Source organism: Dreissena polymorpha, chromosome 2 (assembly GCF_020536995.1).
Source record: "Dreissena polymorpha isolate Duluth1 chromosome 2, UMN_Dpol_1.0, whole genome shotgun sequence".
Taxonomy (NCBI): Eukaryota; Metazoa; Mollusca; class Bivalvia; order Myida; family Dreissenidae; genus Dreissena; species Dreissena polymorpha.
In genome coordinates this window covers 15,914,357-15,938,751 of record NC_068356.1, presented here as the reverse complement: position 1 = coordinate 15,938,751, position 24,395 = coordinate 15,914,357, and the positions used below count along the sequence as shown (strand labels likewise).

Below are 24,395 nucleotides of genomic sequence, written 5' to 3'. Positions count from 1 at the left end.
TGGCCTCTAGAGCGTTAACTAGGTTTTACTATAGCTATTTAAGGAAAAATGCCCCCCCCCCCCTGGCGGCCATGTTTTTCAACCAACCGACATCATTTTCAAGCTCGTCCAAGATATCATTGGGATGAATCTTCTGACCAAGTTTCATGAGGATCGGAGTGTTAACAAGATTTTACTTTAGCCATATAAGGAAAAATGCCCCGCCCCTTGGCAGCCATGTTTTTCAAGCAAACGTAACCATTTTCAAACTCATCCAAGATATCATTGAGACCAAAATTCACGAAGATTGGACAATAAATGTGGCCTCTTAGAGTTAACAAGTCAAATGTTGACGCCGCACAACGCACGACGGACAAAAGGCGATCACAAAAGCTCACCATGAGCACGTTGTGCTCAGGTGAGCTAAAAAAGTACGTTGGACCTTTTATTGCGTTGCATGCTTCGAATAACGCTTTTTTGTTCAAACTTAGTTCATTTGTTAAATCACTGCATACCGTTGAAGTCAATCCATTTAAGAAAACATGGAGGGTTATTCGTATGCAGTTATGTACAGATTCCATCTACATGTATACAATTTTTAACCTAAACTTTGTATTGTATTTTTTCGGCGTAAGCTGTATTAAGCCAGCTTTTCACCTTAGCCTGACCTTTGTTAGCGTCCAATAGAATTCAAATAAAACTTCCCGCGGCCAAGTACAGATGAATAAATTTCATTGACTGCATTGGCTGATTTGAGAATACGACCAGAACATTGGAAACATGTCCGCGTCTTTGTAACACTGTTTTACTGCGTGATCAGCATGAAACAATTTTTATCTAATGAAAAGACTTAAAAGATAGAACAGTTTTACACTCAATTTCGACATCAATACAGTTTGTGCGTCCACCTTTTATTTTCAGAAGATTTTCAGCGCGAGAACGTTTGCACTTAAAGACTATGTTTTCATATTTAGTACTAACTTCCATATTCCTGTCAACATGTTAAAGTATAGAGAGCAGTGGAAGCGAAGACTCACTTTAATGCATTGCATTTCAACTCGCGAGGTATATCGGGTCAATTTGCGGCCACTGTGAGTGAATGTCAGAGTTTACGTACAGGTCATCGCTGCGTCTCTACCCTATGTGCTGATCGGTGTTCGCGGCCAGGAAAATAATCGTTACATAATAAAGACGCTATAACGTGAACTAGGTGAACTGGAATTTTCTTTAGACCAGACAGATGTTAAATGAAGATATCCAGCGATATCATATGGTATGTCAATAATAGATTCTTAATGTGTTTTACAACAATATCATGATAAATATTATTTTTAATTAATTTTACAAGAATTATGCCATCATATTGACTAATGAATTAACCATGAGCGCAATGATTCTCGATACTGTTAATAATCGAATCAAATAGCAACGCCAGACAAACCACTAAAACAGGTTTGTTCGAAGAACGCGCGTAAACATATTAAAAATATGTACGGATACTTCGCGTGTGGCCGGTTGACTCATATGTTTTATTTTCACTTCCATTCTTCTTTTGGTTTTCTGTTTTGTATCTATGCGTTTATGACCAGCAATATGTAATAATGTAAAATGAGCCGCGAAAACTCCGCGTATCATCCCGTACTGCGTTTGCTGCAGCTAAGAACTGCACAGAAAAAGACATTCGCTATCTTTGATCTCATTCATTGAAGTCTTTACCTTTCATTAACTGCAACCACAATCAACGCCGTATATCTTTTTTAAAGATATTTCTTGTTAAAAGTACTTATTAAATATGAATTTGACTTAATGTGTGGTGTAACTATTATATCATTTAATGTCGTTAACTAATACAACTCATTTATGTATTATCATAATGAGTTTATTTAGTCATAGTTCTGCACATAGTCGCAATGACAAACATCTTCATGAAAGCAATTGTACGAGTACATGATTAATCGACCAGAATTTGTATAAGCAATCGAGCAGAATTTGTAATCAGGACTCTAAATTTTGACCTTGTAGAAAGACCTTGATATTGGACCAGCGTGAACTACTCATGCCTCTTTCATATGGTCTCAACAAACTTCATGTTTAGCCAAGTTCATGAAAAATCCCGCAAAGGATATGGTGGATAGCTTGGAGAAAAACCATGAAGCCTCAAACGCTTTATCCGGCCCCGGCATGATCAACTCGTGTTTCTGCATATCTCTCAATGCCCTTAACCTTTGAGAAACGTTCAATGAACATGAAAATTAACAAAGAAAATATACAGCATACACGATAACGGAGGCGTTAACATTTGACCGAGGTCAGACACAAATGAATCTGCCTCTTGCCCACCGTCGAAATAAATTTCCGTAACATGTGTGGCAAGTTAAAGGAAAGCTGTCAGAGAATAAATCAGGGTGCAGGATCAACGGGGCTCTTATTGGTTTACATACGGGCCAGACAGAAGATTTACACACCGTTAAGAACTTTATTTTTACAAATATCTCAAGTTATTGAAATACATTTGCAAAAATCATTAGTGCACAGTACAGTTTTTCTTGCTTTTTTTGCAGATATTTTACGATTTAACAACAAATCCCGGTATACGTCAGAAATCGGGGCCAAAATTTCACCTTGCGTGCAGCGTAAAATGTACATGAATGTTGTACACATTGAATTTTGTGCAAAGAACACGGGCTTATTAAATGAAGTAATTCCGATGGTCATAAGCAGCATGAAAGAGTGGACAGAATGAGGAAGAGCATTCTTAATTCCACTTATCCCTCTCGGAAGGGGATAAATGACCAGGTTACAGTGTGGACAAGATCAGACCCAAACACGCACATACAGGCACCTATTACTACTGCTCATTGGGTCATTGTCAATCTGAAATGGCTTGAAGTCACCCGGGGGTTACTAGAAGCCGATTCTTGTCACCCGGTCGGCTTGAAGTCACCCCAGGGTGACATGAATCGGCTTGAAGTCGCCCTAGGCTGACAAGAATCGGCTTCTAGTCACTCCGGGTGACTTCAAGCCATTTCAGGTGACAATGACCCAATGGGCTAAACTAATGGGGTCATTGTCGACCTGAAATGGCTTTAAGTCACCCGGGGGGTACTAGAAGCCGATTCAAGTCACCCTGGGGTGACTTCAAGCCGATTCTTGTCACCCAGTCTGCTTGAAGTCACACCGGGGTGATATGAATGGGCTTGAAGTTACCCTAGGGTGACAAGAATCGGCTTCTAGTCACCCCCGGGTGACTTGTGGGCCATTTCAGGTCGACAATGACCCAATTAGCGTTAAGACTTTATCTTTTTTTTCGCAAACAAACCTAACCTAAATATAACCCTGGTTGAATATAATTGAGTTTTTTCTTTCTTTATTAGCACATAAATATGTACAGTAAAACAGCCCAAGTGTCCATCTTCCCGCTCTGCCAATAACTAAAAGAAGAAGAATCAACTATTAGAATTGTGTCATCATCATAAGTATTCGAATTTTGATGCGTCAAATTCGCACCTTACAGTGTTATTGAAGTTATAGGGCTTAAACCTGAAACCTATGTTAAAGGAAGAATAACTCTTGATCGAAATTCAAAAAGGTTAAAATTAATCTCGCATCATCTGATGCAGTTCATGATAAAGATAATTAACAATTTCAAAGTGAAATACTAATATTGTATCATCTTATATTATGAGTTAAATTTTGTAGACTTTTAAACTCTTGGTTTGGATGATTTGGTAAAACAAAAGTATTCGAAGCATAGTCTTAAACAAGAGCACCGCCTTGCGGGTGCAGACCGCTCATCTATTTTCTTTTTAAAGGTGAAGGGACTCTCATTTTCAATCACAAAGGAGGGAGGGGTGGAGTGAAGAGGGGTGTTAGTGTGGGGTTGTGGACAGTTATTACATTATCTTCCAAAAAAGCGAAAAAAAAAAAAAAAAAAATCGGGGCGGGGGGTGGGGGGGGGGGGGGGGTGTGGGGGGGTGGGTGAGGGGGTGGGGGGAAGGGCGATGGGGAGGGGGGGGGGGATTTTTTGGGTGCAATGGTTGGACGGTATTTCAAACATAACCGTTTAAAAAAAAAAATTGGGGGGGTGGGGTGGGGTGGGTGGGGGGGGGGGGGTATAGTGTGAGGGTGTGGTGGTCATTTGTGAGATGATCTTAAAAAAAAAAAAAATAGGGGGGGAGGGGGGGGGGAGGGCACGGGGGACGGTTTGGGTGGAGTCTATTGTGGTATGTCAGGTAAGAGTAGTTTCGTCAAAGTATCAATCAAATCTAATCATAAATAAAGAAGTTATGGCAATTTTAGCAAAATTTAATAATTTGACCTTGAGAGTCAAGGTCATTCAAAGGTCAAGGTAAAATTCAACTTGCCAGGTACAGTAACCTCATGATAGCATAAAAGTATTTGAAGTTTGAAAGCAATAGCCTTGATACTTAAGAAGTAAAGTGGATCGAAACACAAAATTTAACCATATATTAAAAGTTACTAAGTCAAAAAAGGGCCATAATTCCGTAACAATGACAACCAGAGTTATGCAACTTGTCCTTTTACTGTACCCTTATGATAGTTTTTTAGGTGTTCCAAGTATGAAAGCAATATCTATGATACTTTAGGGGTAAAGTGGACCAAAACATAAATCTTAACCAAATTTTCAATTTTCTAAGTATAAAGGGCCCATAATTCCGTCCAAATGCCAGTCAGAGTTACATAACTTTGCCTGCACGGTCCCCTTATGATAGTTAATAAGTGTTGCAAGTATGAAAGCAATAGCTTTGATACTGTAGGAATAAAGTGGACCTAAACACAAAACTTAATCAAATTTTCAATTTTCTAAGTATAAAAAGGGCACATAATTCTGTCAAAATGCCAGTCAGAGTTACATTACTTTGCCTGCACAGTCCCCTTATGAAAGTTAGTAAGTGTTGCAAGTATGAAAGCAATAGCTTTGATGCTTAAGGAATAAAATGGACCTAAACACAAAACTTAACCAAAATTTTCAATTTTCTAAGTATAAAAAGGGAAGATAATTCTGTCAAAATGCATGCCAGAGTTATCTAACTTTGCCTGCCCAGTCCCCTCATGATAGTAAGTAAGTGTAACAAGTCTGAATGCAATAGCATTGATACTCACTGAGAAAAGTGGACCTAAACGCAAAACTTAACCAAAATTTTCAATTTTCTAAGTATAAAAAGGGCACATAATTCTGTCAAAATGCACGCCAGAGTTATCTAACTTTGCCTGCCCAGTCCCCTCATGATAGTAAGTAAGTGTACCAAGTTTGAATGCAATAGCATTAATACTTTCTGAGAAAAGTGGACCTAAACGCAAAACTTAACCGGACGCCAACGCCAACGCCGACGCCAAGGTGATGACAATAGCTCATAATTTTTTTTCAAAAAATAGATGAGCTAAAAATGCAAACAGTTAAATCACAAGCAATATCTTCACATTACAAAGTTGAAACTAAAGCAGATTTCCAACTTCATAAATTAATAATTACTACAAGTATGCTGAATAAAACACAAATGTGATAAAGAATTAGACATTGTAGAAGCACAGAAATACATGAAATATACATAAAATATTGAAACATTCCATATTACCTTTAAGCCGCAGCTTTCTTGGGATTACCAACAGAAGCTTTCTTTGTGCCTCGAACTTTCTTCACTCTGTTCTTCTTTTCTTTCCTCTGTTTTCTGCCTGGTCGCACTGGCTTCTCATACAGCCCTTGCTGTTAACAGATGAGAATCAAGTAATTAAATACATGTACAAAAACATCTGTTCACATAAAAGTTACTTAACCACCAAAACATGACTACTCAAAATCAATCAGATGATATTATACATTATACCGAACATTGCACATTGGGTGACAATCTGCATTGTCTTTAGGTCAAATTCCCCCACACACGTCTCTTAAAAAAAATATAGTGCTTCACAAGAGCCATTAAGCACCCATCAAAGTTCAAGGACACCAAACGTTTAAGACTTGACCAGATGATCTAGATTTTGACCACCATTAACCAATTTTAAAACATGGCCTTCATATTGCTAAAATAAACATTTTGACCAAGCTAGACCTCAAGTGACCTAGATTTAAACCACGCCTAAATATTGTTAAGATAAACATTCTGACCAAAAATCATAAAGATTTAGTCATAAATGCAGAATCATAGATGTAAATTGACTTTGTGCAGTGTTCTACAGAAAAATTTCAGAAGCCAATAATATTTTCTAAGTAGCCAGCGACTTAGCAATAAAGCTGGTGTATTTGCACCATTTCAATTGATATTTTGGGGAAAGCAGCCGGCATTGAGATAAAATGTACCGGTGAAATTTCCGGCTGCCAGTGCTTCCGGAGAACACTGAATTTGTGACAAAAAACTGTGTTTTTTTTAATTCCCATTGGCAAAGAAGAAAGAAGTTTCTGATTATTATTGTTATATCTTAAATTTAATTACATGTAATTAAGTATATAAATATTATTAATATTTTTTTTACCTATAATTTGAATAATTATAAAGAGTTGAATAGCATTAGTTTTTCCCAAATTGGTGGACTTTACACACCAAAAAATTCCTAATCCTGAGAAATCCAACAAGAGCTGTCAGAGGGCAGCGCTCTTATCTATTCAAGTGCTTGACAGTATAACGTAAGCCATCATTTAATAGATGATCTTTTAAAAATAAGAAAGAAAAAAAAGGTCATTCAAAGGTCAAGGTCAAATTAAACTTGACAGGTACAGTACCATCATGATACTAAGAATGTATTTGTAATTTGAAAGCAATAGCCATGATACTTTAGAAGTAAAGTGGATGTAAACACAAAATTTAACAAAATATTCAAAGTTACTAAGACAAAAAAAGGCCCATAATTCCGTTAAAAAGCCAACCAGAGTTATGCAACTTGCCCTGTACAGTCCCCTTACAATAGTTAGCGAGTTTTCCAAGTCTGAAAGCAATAGCTATGATACTTCAGGAGTAAAATGGACCAAAACACAAAACTTAACTAAATGTAAAATTATCTTAGTATAAAAGGGGCCATAACTCTGTCAAAATGCTTGATACAGTTGTCTGCTCTTGTTTATAGATTGGGGTCATGTTGGTTAAGAAGTATGCAAAATATGAAAGCAATATGTCAAAGGACACAGGAAATATTTGGGGTAGTACACAAACTTTAACATAGATTTATCAATAATATGCATATTCTAAGTATAAAGGGGGCCATAACTCTGTCAAAATAATTGATACAGTAGTCTGCTCTTGTTTATAGATTGGGGTCATGTTGGCAAAGAAGTATGCAAAAAATATAAAAAAATATGTGAAAGGACATCAGGGCCCTCGTTTGGACGTTTTTGGGGCCGATATTCGGACCAATTCCCCCCCTTAAGTTTGGGGCTGATATTCAAACCAATTCCCCCCCCCCCCCCCTTAAAATAGTATACTTTTTTCCCCTATTTTAGCTAAAAATTCCCCCCTCCCCAAAAAATATTTTTTTTTAATACTTTTATACTTATGTTTCCAGCTGGTATCGTGCTGTTAACTTTTGAGTACATGTATATTTATAGATATATATAAATATAGCAATTTTATGTGTTGAATGGTTGGTGAAAAGATCTTTTAAAATTCCCCTTTTTCGCCCAAAACAACACAAAATTCCCCCTTCTAAAAGCCCAGCCCCAATCACCCAAAGTGTAGCAAGGGCCCTGGACATAAGAAATATTTGGGGAAGTACGCAAACTTTAACATAGATTTTGCATATTATTGATAAATCTAAGTATAAAAGGGGCCATAATTCTGTCAAAATGCTTGAAACAGTTGTCTGCTCTTGTTTATAGATTGGGGTCATGTTGGTAAAGAAGTATGCAAAATATAAAAGCAATATGTCAAAGGACATAGGAAATATTTGGGGTAGAACGCAAACTTTAACATCTGCACGCTAACGCTAACCTCGACGCCGGGGTGAGTAGGATAGCGCCACTATATATATTTCATATATAATGCTACAGTAGATAAAGCATTAGATGAATTTACTTGCTAATAATAAAATCTGTAAATTATTTTTTTTGTTCTTTGATTTGTTACAGCCTGTGCCATTTGGATTGGGAAAATTAGCGCGATAAACCATGAAATTGAAAAAAATAGCGTGATTCACCATGAAATTGGGAGACATTAAGCATTATACATATGATTATAAGTAACAGAATTAAAATTGTTTGTGCTTTAACTTTGTGAGTAGACTAAATTCCAATTTTCCAACACTCGTTTCCGTGACGCACATTCACTGTGCAGATTTCTGATAAATGTTTGTTTTTTTAAATCTCAAACGTTGTATGTTGCGTTAATTGACACACGCATTACATTATTCCATAATGACCATATGATATCCGTTGTTAAGTTGAATGGTATTTATTATTTTCGACGTTAATCGCAATTTCTCGTCTGCTTCCGCCATCTTGGACGTGTGTAAAAACAGGCGTGCTCAATCCCGATACATCGACTATCGTCGGTATTCTCCGCAATAGAGAGAGAGATGTGTATACTGGATAGCCACAGGTGGAAGTAATGTACCTTGGATAGTATTTTTTTTTTTTTAGGAGCCCAATATATTCAAATAAATATATAAAATCATGTTTCATGAGAAAGAAATTGACAAAGAGCCATGAAAAAAAAAAATCCCCACCCTCTGATATTGGAATCATAACAAGGTCATTAACTAGAATTTACCTGTCTTCGCTGGCCGCAAAAATGTCAAAATTAGTTTTTAGGGGTAAGTGGTTGCATATGCATGCATTATTTGACACGCTTCGTTGTTTTAAAGGAATAGACAGCTATCTATTTAGGGGCAATACGCAAAAATATTGTTTGAAAGTCTGTTGAAGATTTATTTGGGTTGACATACGGACTGGAAATATTGCTTGGTTATCGACCGACTGTGAGTTAACGGCTGGACAGATTTTTTTGAAGTGATTTTTTTTTAAAGGTTGTCCAATTGCCCATAGAAGGATTAATGGATGCTTTTGATTAAAGCTACTTTTGACATTTTTGCGGCCCGTTTATCACATGAAAGCACCAAAACAAAATGCTGCATTTCAACTGTTTCAAATTGAATACATGTAATTAGAAAGTGGACGATATTAAAACAACATACCCTTGCAAGCCTGAATTTTGGCTCAAACTTCTTGGCATAGTCGAGGGTGTCATACACCAGGGCAAAGCCAGTTGATTTGCCACCACCAAACTGTGTGCGGAAACCAAAACAGAATATGAGATCTGGGGTTGTCTTGTACATACGAGCCAATTTCTCCCGAATTTCGGTTTTTTGGAGTGTGGCCTTGCCAGGATGCAGGACGTCAACAACCTGAACAATATATGTCATTGATTTAAATTATGTAACACACAAAAATACAGACTGCTGGTAGCTATGATAGGTTTTTTTTCCTCCATTTTATGAAGAATCCATAATATATCAGAATTGTTATCAGATTTAAATCATTATGATATTATAGAAGTTTGTCAAGAAGTTCACATCTTCAAACACTTACAGTTTGCAGATAACTGCTATTATTTCAATTTTACTTACTGATTTTAACAAAAGTGAAGTGGCCTAAGGCCACCAGTTATTTTGAATATAAATGTCAATTCATAAAATGTATACGTCATGGAAATAAAATGTGTTAGGCAACAGTAGCAGGTAATAAATTGTAACACTAATGTGGAAAAGCTAATAAACAGTCAAATCACAAATTACATGTCAGATCTTACAAGACAGAAGAACCAAACAAAACTAAACATGTGAAACAGATACTGATGCCCCCAAGTGATTTTTGTTCCGGGAGGGGGTCAGTGCCCATTTGGTAGGGAAAATAAGTATGCTGATATGTGAAAAGGGGATTATTTTGTCATGTAAATATGCAATATAACAAGAGGGCCTGAAAGGCCCAAAGTTGCTCACCTGAGATTCAAAGGAACTGACCTGTTCTGTGCAGCCCAAGATGTCATTAGAACAAAATGTTCTTACCAGCTGTCATGACTAGTGAACACCCTGGCAGCCACGTTTTTCAACAGACCAGAACCATTTTCATACACATCCAAGATATCATTTAAACAAATATACTGACAAAGTTTCATGAAGATTCCCGAGTCCATATAAGGAAAAATGCCCAGCCCACTGGTGGCAATGTTTTTCAAGCAACTGGAACTATTTTCGAACGTGTCCAAAATATCATTGGGACAAATCTTCTGACAAAGTTTCATGATGATCGTACAATAAATACGGCTTCTAGAGTGTTAACAAGGTTAAACTATAGCTATACATGTATAAGGAAAAATGCCACGCCCCCTTGGCGGCCATGTTTATCCACCAACCGGAACCATTTTCAAACTCATCAAACATATCATTGGCACAAAACATCAGACCAAGTTTCATGATGATCGGACAATAAATGTGGCCTCTATAGAGTGTTAACAAGGTTTTACAAAAGAATGATATATAGCCATATTAGGAAAAATGTCCAGCCCCCTGGTGGCCATGTTTTTTAAGCAACCGAAACCATTTTTGAACTCATCCAAGATATCATTAGGACAAATCTTCTGACTATCGTTTCATGAAGATCGGAAAATAAATGTGGCCTCTAATAGGAGTGTTAACAAGGTTTTACTATAGCCATATAAGGAAAAATAACCCGCCCCCTGGCGATCATGTTTTCCACCAACCGAAACCATTTTTTAAGTTGTCCGAGATATAATTGAGATGAATCTTCTGACCAAGTTTCATGAAGATCGGACAATAAATGTGGCCTCTAGAGTGTTAACAAGATTTTACTATAGCCATAGAAGAAAAAAATGCACCGCCCCTTGGCAGCCATGTTTTTCAAGCAAACGTAACCATTTTCGAACTCATCCAAGATATCATTAAGACCAATCTTCTGACCAAATTTCATGTAGATTGGACAATAAATGTGGCCTCTAGAGTGTTAACAAGGTTTTACTATTGCCTTATAAGGATAACTGCCCCGCCCCCTGGCGCCATGTTTTTTCACCGATCTGGACCATTTTTGAAATTGTCCGAGATATTAATAAAACCAATGTTTTGACCAAGTTTCATGATGATTGGGCAAAAATTGTGACTTCTAGAGCGTTCACAAGGTTTCTCTATAGCCATATTAGGAATACTGCCCCGCCCCCTGGCGGCCATGTTTTTCAACAGACCGGAACCATTTTTGAACTCAACCAACATAATCATTTAGACAAATATTTTGACAAAGTTACATGAAGATTGGGCATCAAATGTGACTTCTACATTGTTCACAAGGTTGTTGTTTTTTTTTACCTATAAGTGACCTAGTTTTTGACCCAGCATGACCCAGTTTCGAACTCAGTTGAGGTATCATTGGGACAAATGTTCTGACCAAATTTCATGAAGATCAGACAATTAATGTGGCCTCTATAGTGTTCACAAGGCAAAATGTTGATGACGCACGACAAACGACGGACAAAAGGCGATCACAAAAGCTCACCATGAGCATGCTGTGCTCAGGTGAGCTAAAAAGTGGTATTTATCCCCATGCTTTTTGAAAAAGCGTGGGGATATTGTGGTTATCTCCGCCGTCCGTCCTGGCCCCTATTATCTCCTACACTACCGGTATTAGCACTAGAACCTTGAAACTTACATACATGGTAGCTATGAGCATATGTGCGACGGTGCACTATTCAGAATTTTGATCTGACCCCTGGGTCAAAAGTTATGGGGCTTGAGGTGGGGCCGGGTCAGAGATTTTTATCCCCACGCTTTTTGAAAAAAAGGTGGGGATATTGTGGTTATCTCCGCCGTCCGTCCGTCCGTCCTGGCCACTATCTCCTCCTACACTAAAAGCACTAGAACCTTGAAACTTACACACATGGTAGCTATGAGGATATGTGCGACCCTGCACTATTTGGAATTTTGATCTGACCCCTGGGTCAAAAGTTATAGCGGTTGGGGTGGGGCCGCGTCAGAAATTATCACTCATTTTTTTAGGTTATTTTACATTTACTTCTTTATTTCTACACCGATTCACTTCAAATTGATACTGGACCTCTCTTATGACAATACGGTCAATCTCAACCATGCATGGCCCCATTCCCAACCCTGGCGCGCCCCGCCCACATAGGCCACACCCACCAAAAATTTCCATTTACTATAATTTTTTCATTTCTACACGGATTCACTTCAAATTGATACTGAACTTTTGTTATAACATTAGGGTCAATCTCAACTATGCATGGCCCCAATCCCAACCCTGGGGCGCCCGCCCACATAGGCCACACCCACCAAAAATTGCCTTTACTATATTTTTTTCATTTCTACACGGATTCACTTCAAATTGATACTGAACTTCTCTTATGACATTAGGGTCAATCTCAACTATGCATGGCCCCATAACCAACCCTGGGGCCCCGCCCACATAGACCACACCCACCCAAAATTGCCTTTACTATAATTTCTTCATTTCTACACCGATTCACTTCAAATTGATATTGAACTTCTCTTATGACAATACAGTCAATCTCAACTATGCATGGCCCCATTACCAACCCTGGGGCGCCCCGCCCACATAGACCACACCCACCCAAAATTGCCTTTTACTATAATTTCTTCATTTCTACACCGATTCACTTCAAATTGATACTGAACCTCTCTTATGACAATACGGTCAATCTCAACTATGCATGGCCCCATTACCAACCCTGGGGCCCCGCCCACATAGACCACACCCGCCCAAAATTGCCTTTTACTATAATTTCTTCATTTCTACACCGATTCACTTTAAATTGATACTGAACTTCTCTTATGACAATACGGTCAATCTCAACTATGGCACAATTACCAACCCTGGGGCGCCCTGCCCACATATGTCACACCCACCCAAAATTGCCTTTTACTATAACTTCTTCATTTCTACACCAATTCACTTCTAATTGATGATGAACTTCTCTTATGACAATACGGTCAATCTCAGCTATGCATGGCCCCATTACCAACCCTGGGGCACACCTAGGTCAAACATTCGGCGTGGGGATACGCGTCGGCCTCTGCCGCGCCATTTCTAGTTACTAATTTGTTTAGGTTATTTTACTATAATTTCTTCATTTCTACACCGATTGTCTTCAAATTGATACTGAACCTCTCTTATGACAATACGGTCAATCTCAACTATGCATGGCCCCATTACCAATCCCCGCCAACATAGGCCACGCCCACCCAAAATTGCCTTTTACTAAAATTTCTTCTTTTCTACACCGTTCACTTCAAATTGATAATGAACCTCTCTTATGACAATATGGTCAATCTTAGCTATGCATGGCCCCATTACCGACCCTGGGGCGCCCCGCCCACATAGGCCACGCCCACCCAAAATTGCCTTTTACTATAATTAATTCATTTATACACTGATTCAATTCAAATTGATACTGAACCTCTTTTATGACAATACAGTCAATTTCAACTATGCATGGCCCCATTACCAACCCTGGGGCGCCCCGCCCACATAGGCCACGCTCACCAAAAATTGCCGTTAACTATAATTTCTTCATTTCTACACGGATTTACTTCAAATTGATACTGAACCTCTCTTATGACAATACGGTCAATCTCAACTATGTATGGGCATTACCAACCCTGGGGCGCCCGCCTACCCAAAATTGCCTTTTATTATAATTTCTTAATATCTACACAGATTCACTTCTAATTGATACTGAACTTCTCTTATGACAATACGGTCAATCTCAACTATGCATGGCCCCATTACCAACCCTGGGGCGCCCCTCGGTCAAACATGCGTTGTGGGGATACGCGTCGGCCTCTGCCGCGCAATTTCTAGTTTTACAAAGAATAATAGGTTGGTGACGTGGATGGAGAATGGTTATCTGGCAAGTCGAAGGAACTTATCAGATGAGCCGAAATATTCTATTTATCCTGTCATTTACAACATTCGTTGAAATGTTTCTAAAATATCTAGTTTTCGATTATTGTGTGTTTAAATATTTAATATGGGAAAAAAAAACACTCGAAAAAAAAACATTGTGACGTCACGTCATGCAAAACGCTTACGCTAGCTTTCATCTTGTTAAACAACACAGAAATCGAGTCAATCGTTATTGATTCAATACACAAAGACTAAATTATGCTGTTAAAACAATATTGTTTAAACAAACAGTACTTTACATTTATTTTGATTTTTTTTAAATTGAAATAAAGTGTATTTTATTAAAAGGAAGAAGTACATGCATGCGCATGCGCGGAGAGCAACTGACAGATATTTGAGATCACGTGGTCATCTAGCCTAATATCTTTTGGGATATTAGGTTACAATGTACCTTGTTATCGGGCTGATTTAAAGGCATGTGACAGGATAGGTTTTGTTCTATAACACTGTAAGATTCAACAATGACATTTTATTGAACAGTTAAACATTGTTTTTACTGAAAGATTAAGTATAAGAGTTAACATATATATATTCTTAAAGCAGTTATTTTTTTGCTCAAAATTACCGCCGATTTTCGGTTGCTTCCCAATCGCAAAATTCCAATTTTTTTCCCGAAAATCTGACTAAAATTTCCCCCAAAAAGCCCAATTTCCAATATATATATTTTTTTTTTTAAAGAAAAAAGTATTTTATGACTTAATTATGATTTCTTAACTCTAGATCGAAACTTTATTTTTTAAACATCCTACAAAATATATAACTTTAATTTAGTCCTTTTTGTCGATAAATATTTCTCAAATTTGATTTAAAAAAAAATCCCAATTTAACCAGAATCCTTTTCTCAAAATGGCTAGAAAACCCCCCTGAACATGCACTTAAAAACAATATTAATTCTGTTACTTATAATCATATTTAAAATGCTTAATTTTTCCCAATTTCATGGTTTATCACGCTATTTCCCCAATTTCACTGTTTATCGCGCTAATTCTCCCAATTCAAATGGCACAGGCTGTAACAAATAAAAGCAAAAAAAAAATCACTGTTTTAAAGTTAATACAACATCATAAACAAGCAGGGTTGGCACCAATCGACCACCCCCGGTTTTAACCGGTGGTTTTTACCAGTTAAAACCGCCCCGGTCAATACCTTAAATCTACGAATATAATACACACTTTTTTACCTGCTGATTTTTTCTTCAAGTAGGGGATGCGTATAATATATGAGTTTAGAGCAGAACAAAATTTTTCCTGTGCAAATTTTCATCTTAATCGCTGTTATTCGCTTCGCGGCAGCCATTTTGAACTACACCATTACATCAAAGGGGTGCAACGGGGCTCCGAGTCATTTGCGAAAATATTGAGAATTTGGCTCAATAAAAATCTTATTTGTGAAAATGCGAAAATCTAGTAAAATTTCATTGAAAACATCCACCATTTATATAGGACTGGTTTTCTATATTTGTCTCTTTGTTTAAATGAAAGTGTTCGCAATTCGAACAGTTAACGAAACCCGGTCTGTACCCGATTATGAGACATCGCTTGACCTTATTGTTATTGAAGTGCGCATGGTAGCTGGCCAATCAACATTGAGCTCGCTTACACATGAAATGACGTTGTTGAATGAAACGTGAGAACGGGAGGAGCTATCGGATAATATTGGGTCATCCATGCCCAGACACTGTATACTTTGAATACACAGTTAATATCGTCGTCTGCCTACAAAATAGCGACTGGACGCTAAGTCGTATAAAGAGATAAGCAAATGAAAAAAACAACAACTGACAATACCCGTAAATAAATATTTCTTAGCTGACCACTATTTATCTTTCTACCGCATATTTACCATATCTGAAGTAAAGAGTGGTAATTAAATAATTAGTTTTATGATGCTAATAGAGTCTATAACACCTGTCTGCCGATTGTCGAATTAAATTGAAAGGTGATAATAAATTAATTTGTTTTTTACTCCCAAACTAGCCTAAATGACAGCAGCGTATTTTAATTAAAGAGATCATGAAAAACACGAGCGGTTTAATTGTATTTTAAGTTATATTAAAGTATCAAGTTTGTAACTCGAAAAAAGAAAAAGTAATTCATCTAGACAACTATAAGAACGGAAGTAACCATTTTGTCTTCTTATTACTTTATTATTATTATTATAATTATTATCGTCCCGAATATTGTCAAATTGAATAAAATGTGAAAACAAAAAACAGCCTCTCTGCTTCTTTCTTTTGTAATTATGACTGCTTGACCCGGATGTCAGCAAGGGGCCAGTGTGTTATTGGTAACAATCAATGGTAATATAAACAATAGACAGAGATATTTATTATGCAACTGTCATAACAACAGCACTATAACACATCCCGATCAATATACCGGGGTAACAGATAGTTGACAACACCAAATTAATTTGCTATTTTCACAACACAAAAATATACTGACACATTTTTTCGGAAATGGCCGATTTCGACACTGATTTTTTAAAGTGCGTATTTTACTCGGATTTTCAATTTTAACCGATAAATTTTGACCAAACTCGGGGGTGCGTATTATGCACGAGGGCGTATTATATTCGTGGATTTACGGTACTCCCAAAGTGGTTATTACTGGTCAATTGAACTTTTCCCCCAATTTTGATTAATATTCCATGCTTAATTAAACAATATTGATAATATAAATTAAACAGGCATGTTGCCAATAATGTCTTATGCTATTAATACCCACTATTTTATACCTGTTCATGCAATTTGTAGGCTAATTTCTCAAAATTTATCAAATGAGTCAAGTTGGTCAATTGGATTTTTCTGGTCGATTGATTTTTTTTTCAATTCTAACGAATTATGAATGCTCAGAAAATTCTGTGCTTGATTCAACAAGAACCTGTCAATTACTGTGTATTAGTTGTTCCTCATGCCCCACTGTCTCCACAGTCTTTCACCGTCTTCTCACCTATACAGGTTAGGCAGAGCTCCAGATAAGGGTCGTATTTTCGTAATTACGAATTATTTTCAAGTCTGTTACGTATTTATATTAAAATCTTGTCGTACCATGAAGAATTACAAAATCCCGTTACAAATATTATTTTTACATCGGTTCGTATCGATTACATGAGTTCTTTTCGTGTATTAAAGATCTTTTCGATGCTTATATAAAATGGTTATCGGGGTTTGTTTAACAAAGCGCATTTTTTCCAATAAAAGCGGCATGTACAGTCTATTTGTCAAAAAACAATGGCGGCACCTAGAGAGCGTCCTAAAAAACTGCAAAGCGTGCAAAAACACGCTTTTAACATATTGTACGCAAAGTGAGCCGAAGTTGAATGTTAAGAAAGACATTATAGAAAAGATCTTATACCATGTTGTATGTTCAGTTGCCGAAACAGTCGGAAAAGCTAAAAAAAAACGCGACACAACGGGTCCAAACTTAAACAAAAAAACATTGACAAGTGGAAGGGACAATTCCTGTGGGCAATCTTTGAAAACATTGAAGGGGAGACCCGTTTTAATTGTGAAATATGTAAAAATTCATCGAAGGCATGCCAAAATCACAGTTTGGGCATATGAAGTTAGAAGTAACTATTAAATAAATAACATTAATAGCAAGTTATAATATTTTGTTTGAGTGAAATGAAATAGCCTAAGGGCAGATTTGCTTCATTGTCACTATCAGAGACATACCAGTCAGGGTTCGACACTAAGGCACGTCCGACAGACATTGTCTAGTAAGATCGGTTGTCGGGCTAGTAAAACTGCGGGCTAGCTTGTCCGACTGGTCGTACATAAAAAAAATCTATACTGATTCATATATATAACTATAACTAACTGCTGTGATAACCTTTATTTTTAATGTGTAAAATTACTCTCGTATCTGTTATTTACATTAAAACAAAACTAGTGTATTTAAATAAACGCGAAGCATTCACATGATTCATCGGTATTTTTAGATGCAAAGGAGAGCTTCCTGCAGAAATTGCTGGTTTCCATTGGTCAAGTTGTCATGAATATAAATGATTTTCTGCAGTGTCGTAAAACTGTAGAGCATGATTTTACGACTTCTATCGAAAATCGGTATCGTAAATGTAAACATTTTTGCGTAGAAGAAAAGAGAATGCTATTAAAAGAATGGCTTTGTTCAAGTTCGGATTTTGTCCGACAAATCAGTTAATAAAAAAGAATTCGACGCTCAAACTGACACGAAACGTAAATATGAAGAAACACGAAAACGTCAATTTTATCCTAGATGGAAAATCGAGTCAGTTCCCATGGCTTGAATTTTACGAAGAAAAGCAAAACAGGTTTTATTTTATTGTTTTACCCTATGCATAAACAAAAATCTGGTGTTGACTGATTATTTACTGATAAATCCTGATTAAACAGTTACATGACACAATTGTGTTAATTTGCTATGATTATGTCATTTATGGTCTAGAAGACATCAGGTTCGGGCTATTACATTTTAAGAGGAGCTGGTCCTACGGTCTTGCTCTTAAAAAAGTTAATGTCGAACCCTGCCAGTGCATGCATTTTATTACCAATTTAGGCTTAGGGGCCAGATTATTTATGACTCTAGAAACCACAAGAGTTCTGTTTGTCCATCAGCTTATCAAATAGATATATCAATAGATCAGTGAAATACTATGGAACTACAATAGAAATATATTTCAGTAACAGATGTGATATACTGAGAAAAAGATATTGCCTTAGTTCTTTTGTATTTGAGACCGTTTCCATAAATAATAAAGAAGTATTTTTTACAGCTTTAAAGATTTTTTTTACAAAAGATAACTCAAAAAAAGTTTATCAATTACAGAATAATGATTGATTTAATATAGAAAAGCTTAAATTCTTCCTTTTTCAAGTTTAAATGCTACAATTTTCAATCGACCAGTATTGACCAATAATGACCAGTTATGACCAGTATTGACTGGTTTTAACCAGGTATTGACCGCGGGCCCGGTCAATACTCAATTGACCGGTCAATATGCCAACCCTGTAAACAAGACAGCCATGATGGCCCTGAATCGCTCACCTGACTAACCAAATACAATCCCAACCCAGATTTCACCAAGATAGACATTCTGACCAAATTTCATAAAGATTGGATGAAAACTGTGACCTCTATTGTCTACACAAGGTTTTTCTATTATTTGATCTAGTGACTTAGTTTTTGACCCCAGGTGAACCAAATACTATCCCAACCCAGATTTCATCAAGATAAACATTCTGATCAAATTTTATAAAGATTGGATGAAAACTGCGACCTCTATTGTCTATACAAGGTTTTTCTATTATTTGACCTAGTGACCTAGTTTTTGACCCAGTGACCTAGTTTTTGACCCCAGATGACCCAAATACAATCCAAACCCAGATTTCATAAAGATAAACATTCTGACCAAATTTCATAAAGATTGGATGAAAACTGCGACCTCTACTGTCTACACAAACAAATTGTTGACAGTTTTTCTATTATTTGACCTAGTGACCTAGTTTTTGACCTCAGATGACCCAAGTACAATCCCAACCCAGATTTCATCAAGATAAACATTCTAACCAAATTTCATAAAGATTAGATGAAAACTGTGACCTCTACTGTCTACACAAGATTTTTCTATTATTTGACCTAGTGACCTAGTTTTTGACCCCAGATGACCCAAATACAATCCCAACCCAGATTTCATCAAGATAAACATTCTGACCAAATTTCAAAAAGATTTGATGAAAACTGTGACCTCTACTGTCTACACAAGCTTTTCTATTATTTGACCTAGTTTTTGACATTGTGACCTAGTTTTTGACCCCAGATGACCCAAATACAATCCCAACCCAGATTTCATCAAGATAAACATTCTGACCAAATTTCATAAAGATTGGATGAAAACTGCGACCTCTATTGTCTACACAAGGTTTTTCTATTATCTGACCTAGTTTTTGACCTAGGCTAGTGACCTAGTTTTTGACCCCAGATGACCCAAATACAATCCCAACCCAGATTACACTAGAAATGGCGCGGCAGAGGCCGACGCGTATCCCCACGCCGAATGTTTGACCTAGGTGTGCCCCAGGGTTGGTAATGGGGCCATGCATAGCTGAGATTGACCGTATTGTCATAAGAGAAGTTCATCATCAATTAGAAGTGAATTGGTGTAGAAATGAAGAAGTTATAGTAAAAGGCAATTTTGGGTGGGTGTGACATATGTGGGCAGGGCGCCCCAGGGTTGGTAATTGTGCCATGCATAGTTGAGATTGACCGTATTGTCATAAGAGAGGTTCAGTATCAATTTGAAGTGAATCGGTGTAGAAATGAAGAAATTATAGTAAAAGGCAATTTTGGGTGGGTGTGGTCTATGTGGGCGGGGCGCCCCAGGGTTGGTAATGGGGCCATGCATAGTTGAGATTGACTGTATTGTCATAAAAGAAGTTCAATATCAATTTGAAGTGAATCGGTGTAGAAATGAAGAAATTATAGTAAAGGCAATTTTGGGTGGGTGTGGTCTATGTGGGCGGGGCCCCAGGGTTGGTTATGGGGCCATGCATAGTTGAGATTGACCCTAATGTCATAAGAGAAGTTCAGTATCAATTTGAAGTGAATCCGTGTAGAAATGAAGAAATTATAGTAAAAGGCAATTTTGGGTGGGTGTGGTCTATGTGGGCGGGGCGCCCCAGGGTTGGGATTGGGGCCATGCATAGTTGAGATTGACCCTAATGTCATAACAAAAGTTCAGTATCAATTTGAAGTGAATCCGTGTAGAAATGAAAAAATTATAGTAAATGGAAATTTTTGGTGGGTGTGGCCTATGTGGGCGGGGCGCCCCAGGGTTGGGAATGGGGCCATGCATGGTTGAGATTGACCGTATTGTCATAGGTGAGGTCCAGTATCAATTTGAAGTGAATCGGTGTAGAAATAAAGAAGTAAATGTAAAATAACCTAAAAAAATGAGTGATAATTTCTGACGCGGCCCCACCCCAACCCCTATAACTTTTGACCCAGGGGTCAGATCAAAATTCCAAATAGTGCAGGGTCGCACATATGCTCATAGCTACCATGTGTGTAAATTTCAAGGTTCTAGTGCTTTTAGTGTAGGAGGAGATAGTGGCCAGGACGGACGGACAGACGGACGGACGGACGGACGGCGGAGATCACCACAATATCCCCACCTTTTTTTCAAAAAGCGTGGGGATAATGAAGATCAACATTCTGACTATATTTCATAAAGATTGGATGAAAACTGTGACCTCAACTGTCTACACTAACAAATTGTTGACGGACGCACACACGCACATACGGACGCCGGACATCACAAGGTCACATAAGCTCACAATGTCACTTCGTGACAGGTGAGCTAAAAAGCAAAAATGGAGAGAAAAACAGATCGGTGGGGAATTTTTGCACTGTTATGGGGAAAAAGATAAACTCTGAAAGGTGGGGAATGGGGCCGAATATCTCTTAATATTTTGGCAAAAATAAACACTGCCCTCAAAACATGTTTGGAAAATAAAAAACAGATTGGTGGGGAATTTTTGCACTGTTATGGGAAAAAAGATAAACTCTGAAAGGTGGGGAATGGGGCCAAATATCTCTTAATATTTTGGCCAAAATAAACACTGCCCCCAAAACATGTTTGGAAAAAATCAATAAAACATATCTATAATGGACAAAAAGACCAACTACCATGAATCCTCCAAAACAAGTCACAGTCAAAATTCCTTTCTTTGCGTTCATAAGCACATTCAGATCATTAAGCAGTGAAAGTTTTACTACTAGTATTTTTTCTTTCGGGCTTGTAGGAAATCCAATATTACAAGCCTGACGTGCTTGTACAATTCATTAAACAGAAAACGAGTTCCACTTTCATTTTCAATATTTGTAAACAAAGTTTTAGCCGCTTAAATCAACAGCCGCTTATGTTTTATCACACTGCGCACACGTGCTGGGCAATCAGCCGATAATTGGACTACTGCGCATAAAGGGCATGGTTTTGTGATTCCCAGATTACTATTATGTAAAATAAATGTTTTGCGTTGCGTTCGGGAGTAATGGCCGAACAGTTGTCATTCAAGTACGTCGTTGAGGAATGCGAATCTGAGGTAACTGTGATTGACGCATTTGTCAACTGGCTTTTTGTAGAATAACCTGGCACTTAATTGCTTATATATTTTCTGGTGGTTCAGGTTCGCTCTCTCTTTTACATGGATATATGGGATACATTTTTACCTAAACTTTATGTATATATTTATAATTGTGATTTGATTGAAATCCGTGTGTGAAATTAATTTCTTCTTATTTCAGGATCCGAAAGAGGCTGGCTCAGATGACGAGAAAGCTAACTTGGATGAGGATGAAATTAATAAGAGATTTGTATTGTATTCTAAAGATTGAATAAATGAATGCTTCTTTGGGTGTTTTATGTTCTGTTTATCTGCATTTTTAACAAAAATGTTTGGGCTTGTAAAATCTGACTCGGGCTTGTTCAAATCCCATAGTACTAGTCCGACTTGCTTGTAGATATAAATCTGAATTTCAATGACTGCAGTACTTAAAAGGATGCAATGTTTTTCACAATTTAGAAGTTCTTAACTTAATTTTCACAATTGTAAATTGACTTTGTCAGCAGTGTTCTCCAGAAAAAAAATCAGAAGCAAGTTATATTTTCAAAGAAGCCCACGACTGAGCAAACAAAGCTTTTAGACTCTAATCAAATGGATTGCAAGACAAGCACAATTCTTTATGAATCCAACTCTGTGGGTGCACTAAAACCTTATTTTTTTAATGTTTCTCAACAACATATTCGATCAAAAAGACTCTTAGACAGAAGGAAACTTTTTTATAATCTAGTAAAAATTATACTCAAATACAAACCATCTGCTTCCGGCACAGCAGACGATTGGTCATAAATTTGCGTGTGCGTATGGTTGCTGTCCCTTCACTCTGAAAAACACATCATTATAAAGTAAGTAAATGAAAAGAAAATTATATATTTTCAATGCTTAAAAACTTATCAGATGTGTTTTCCATTTTGTCAGTCATTAATCAAAGCAATTGGCTGACAACCTGGATTAAACAAGAGATTGCCAAGCAATATGGTCCCCTACCAGTGAAACTTCACCATAGTCAGATTATTTTTTTAATATATTTGTTGCCATAGCAACCAGCATTCTTTACATAGGAACAAAACGAAATAACGTGCATAATCTCCATTTTGCCATCTATCCATGTTTCAAGTTTCATGAAAAAATATGAAGGATTTTTAAAGTTGTTGCAGGATCCAGAAAAGTGTGACAGACTGACAGACAGGCTGACAGAGTGCAAACCATAAGTCCCCTCCGGTTTTACTGGTAGGGGACAATAAAATTGCTCAGGCCCAGCAGGCAATACGGGGAAAACATGAGCACTTTTAAAACTGAGTAGTACTGGATGATAATGAATAGTGAATAATAGTAAAAAAAGAACATATACTTTAAAAGCAGTTTAGCGCTGCATATTACAGGGCATAAAAACGCTGAAATGCTTCCTAATAGTGATGACCAATTGATAATCAATTTATTAGTAAGATAGCCACAGGATATCCCTGCCAATGGTTATATTCATAAATTGTCTTGCAATACTAATATCAGAATTTGTTAACAATAATCAATCCTGAATGAACATTCAATCTTATAATGACCAATCTAAGTTACTATCAATATTTATCAAAATTGTTGTTTTGAGTTTATTAAGGGGTGCATATGGACTCCCAGAGCCACCATAGCAAAAATTATCAAAGGCTCTGGGAGTACATTTATATGGACTAGATTAAAATAAATACACATCCTTTGCATATGACTTGTTTGCTTTGTGCGTTAAAAATAACAAATAATTCCAGACACTTTCTGGTAACTATTCTCGTTTTTTAGGACTGTCAACTTTGTTCTCAAAGGAATTGATATATCAGTCTTCAATCGGATGTCTAACTACAATTATTAGGAATATGTTGCCACCTTACCACTGTCAACAAATTTTGCCATCTTATTGAAGTTATTCTTTCAAAGAATTGTTGTGCACAATGAAATACAATAAATTATCATTTTTCGACATGAGAACTTCAAAAAGTAGCTACAAATTCACATAAAAATTCTCACATAATGTCATTCCAGCTTAAAATTTATTTATAATGCCAAATACGATATAATAAAAATAAACCTTTGCTTATTCAACAGTTAAATGAAAACCTCACAAATTTTTGAATAAATGGGGTATGTTATGATTAAGTACATTTAAAAGCAAACGGAATATTGTATTGTCGAGGGCGATGTGTGTTAAATACACATGAAATAAACCAGATTTTGATATACTATGTTTGTTTACCATGTTTAATGGTGAAAACCCACACAGGAAAAGGAAGTGAATTTATTCTGAAACTACACCTTACAGTATATAGTGATTTTGGAATACGCATTGTTTTACAACAGATTGAAATT

General features: G+C 36.9%; 1 protein-coding gene across 1 annotated transcript; it reads right to left on the bottom strand.

The window, feature by feature from the left end:
* Positions 1-3,329: 3,329 nt before the first annotated feature.
* Positions 3,330-24,370, bottom strand: LOC127866028 (40S ribosomal protein S24-like). The gene is made up of 5 exons (XM_052406265.1): positions 24,283-24,370; positions 22,798-22,866; positions 9,124-9,333; positions 5,577-5,704; positions 3,330-3,410 (listed from the first exon to the last, which is right to left on the bottom strand). The coding sequence occupies exons 1-4, from the start codon at positions 24,283-24,285 to the stop codon at positions 5,579-5,581; spliced, it is 408 nt and encodes a 135-aa protein (XP_052262225.1). The 5' UTR covers positions 24,286-24,370; the 3' UTR covers positions 3,330-3,410; positions 5,577-5,578.
* Between the last annotated feature and the right edge of the window lie 25 nt (positions 24,371-24,395).